We start from the raw sequence: 2,583 nt of genomic DNA, 5'->3' as shown, positions 1-2,583 counted from the left end.
TCCTCTCCTCCTCCTCCACCATCATTCCTTCTCCTCCTCCTGTCCTTTTCTCCTTTTCATCTTCCTTCTCCTCCTCTCCTCCTCCTCCACCATCATTCCTCCTCCTCCTCTCTCCTTTTCATCTTCCTTCTCCTCCTTCTCTATCTCCTTCTTTCTTCTCCTTCCTCCTCCTTTTCATTTTCCTTCTCCTCCTTTTCTATCTCCTTCCTCCTCCTCCTCCTCCTCCTCCTCCCTTCTCCTCCACCATCATTCCTCCTCCTCCTCTCTCCTTTTCATCTTCCTTCTCCTCCTTCTCTATCTCCTCCTTCTTCTTCTTCCTCCTCCTCCTCCTCCTCCTCCTCCTCCTCCTTCCTCCTCCTCCTCCTCCTCACCATCACCATTTCTCCTCCTCCACCCCCAGTTCTCCCTTCTCCCTGGGTGTGTGTGTGTGTGGCTGGCATTGCAGGGGACCCCAAGTCGGCTGGTGATGTTTGCTCTCCACGGAGCCCAGAAGGGAAACGAAGGGAACTCTGCGCTCACTCCGCCTCCCTCTCCCTTTTTGTCTCCTCTGCAGGATGAGGCCCCACCATGTCGTCCTGGTCGCTCTCTGCCTCCGGGCGCCCGGCCTGCTGCTCAGCACCTCCGGTGAGTGAGCCCCCCGAGTGGTACTACCGGCCTAGAGTCGGTAGTACAGGTAGGCTGTACAGGTAGCCCTCCACTTAACAACAGCTCATTTAGTGACCGTTCGAAGTGACGACGGCACTGGGGGAAAAAAGGGACCGACGACCGTTTTTCACACTTACGACCGTTGCAGCATTCCACGTGATCACGTGATCAAAATTCAGACGTGTGGCAACTGACTCATCGTTATGACGGTCGCAGAGTCTCCTGGGGTCCCACGATCCACTTTTGCGACCTTCCGACAAGCAAAGTCAAGGGGGAAGTCAGATTCGCTTAACGACCGTGTGACTAGCTTAACAACTGCAGCAGTTTGCTTAAAAACCGTGGCATGAAAAGTCGTAAAACGGGGCAAAACTCACTCAACGAATGTTTCACTTAGCAACCTAAATTTTGGACTCAGTTACAGTCGTACAGTCGAGGACTACCTCATTCAATTTTAATGATGATGATGATGATGATGATGGTGTTGCTGCTTCAAGGGTAGGACCAAGAGCAATTGGGTGCAATCCCAAAATAACCAGAACACCACTTGGACACCATCCTTGGTTGTTAAGTTAATCATTGCGGTCATTAAGTGAATTATGCGGTCGTTAAACGAATCCTGCTTCCCCTTTTTGACTTTGCTTGTTGGAAGCCAGCTCGGAAGCTCACAAAAGGTGACCACGTGCTGGTGGCCAAGCGCCCACATTTAGCTCACGTGGCCATGGGGATGCTGCCACGGTCGTAAGTGCGAGGACTAGGTGTTAGTCACTTTTCCCAGGACTCTCGTAATAGTCATTAAAGGGATGGTGGTAACTCAAGGACTGTGTGTAGTTTTGCCAGTTTTGAGCCAGAAAGCGGAAAAATCACCTGGTTTCCCACTTAGCGACTGCTTTGCTGATTGTGGTCGCTAAGCAAGGACTGCCTGTATTGAGAGGATGCTGCCTCTCACAAACTCCGCCCAAATTGCTCTCAATCCACTTTTTCATCCTGGGAAAAGCTTTGGGGGTTGCGGAGAAGAAATCTGTCGGAGAGTGATGCATAGAATCAAGATCACGAGAAGTATTAGTACCGCTTTATAAAGCCCTAGTGAGGCCACACCTGGAATCCTGCAGCCAATTTTGGTCACCATATCTACAAAAAAGATGTTGAGAGTTTGGGAAAAAATTCAGAGAAGAACAACTAAGATGATCCAAGGCCTGGAGACCAAAACATACGAAGAACGGCTGCGGGACTTGGGTCTGGCTAGTCTAAAGAAAAGAAGAAATAGGGGAGACATGATAGCACTTATTCCAGTATTTGAGGGGCTGCCACAAAGAAGAGGGGGTCAAATTATTCTCCAAAGCACCAAAAGACAAGACAAGAAACAATGGTTGGAAGCTGATCAAGGAGAGAAGCAACCTGGAATTAAGGAGAAACTTCCTGACAGTGAGGACAATCAACCAGTGGAACAGCTTGCCACCAGAAATCAACCAGTGGAACAGCTTGCCACCAGAAATCACTGGAGATTTTTAAAAAGAGACTGGACATTCACCTGTCTGAGACGGTGTAGGTTCTCCTGCTTGAGCAGGGGGCTGGACTAGAAGACCTCTAAGGTCCCTTCCAGCTGTATTCCTATTCTATTCTATTCCTATTCTATTCTATTCCTTATTCTATTCTATTCTATATTTTCTATTCTATTCTATTCTATTCTATTCTATTCTATTCTATTCTATTCTATTCTATTCTATTCATTCCATATTCTATTCTGTTCTGTTCTGTTCTGTTCTGTTCTATTTCTAGTCTATTCTAGTTCCATTATCTGCAGGGAGACCACAAGGTCTTCATCCCAATTTTGATTAAAGCCACTTTTCCTGGAAAAGCCGCCCCTGCCAACGACGGTCTTCTTTCTTGCTCAAAACTGCCTCTCTGCTTCCAGGAACTTCTGCATCTGCCGAAGTGAGC

At 48.1% G+C, this 2,583-nt stretch overlaps 1 protein-coding gene across 1 annotated transcript in view; it reads left to right on the top strand.

Moving 5' to 3' along the window:
• Positions 1 to 553: 553 nt before the first annotated feature.
• Positions 554 to 2,583, top strand: part of IL1RAP (interleukin 1 receptor accessory protein) — a gene marked incomplete at its 5' end in the record, with an annotated part of 49,910 nt that continues 47,880 nt past the window's right edge. Inside the window, one exon of the mRNA XM_015828403.1 lies at positions 554 to 624. Within this exon, the coding sequence (XP_015683889.1) occupies positions 554 to 624 (71 nt within the window). The remainder of the gene's footprint in view (positions 625 to 2,583) is intronic.

Source organism: Protobothrops mucrosquamatus, unplaced genomic scaffold (genome assembly GCF_001527695.2).
Source record: "Protobothrops mucrosquamatus isolate PMUCROS unplaced genomic scaffold, P.Mucros_1.0 scaffold4463, whole genome shotgun sequence".
Taxonomy (NCBI): domain Eukaryota; kingdom Metazoa; phylum Chordata; class Lepidosauria; order Squamata; family Viperidae; genus Protobothrops; species Protobothrops mucrosquamatus.
The sequence above is the reverse complement of the archived record's forward strand: the minus strand, read 5'-3'. Positions and strand labels throughout refer to the sequence as shown.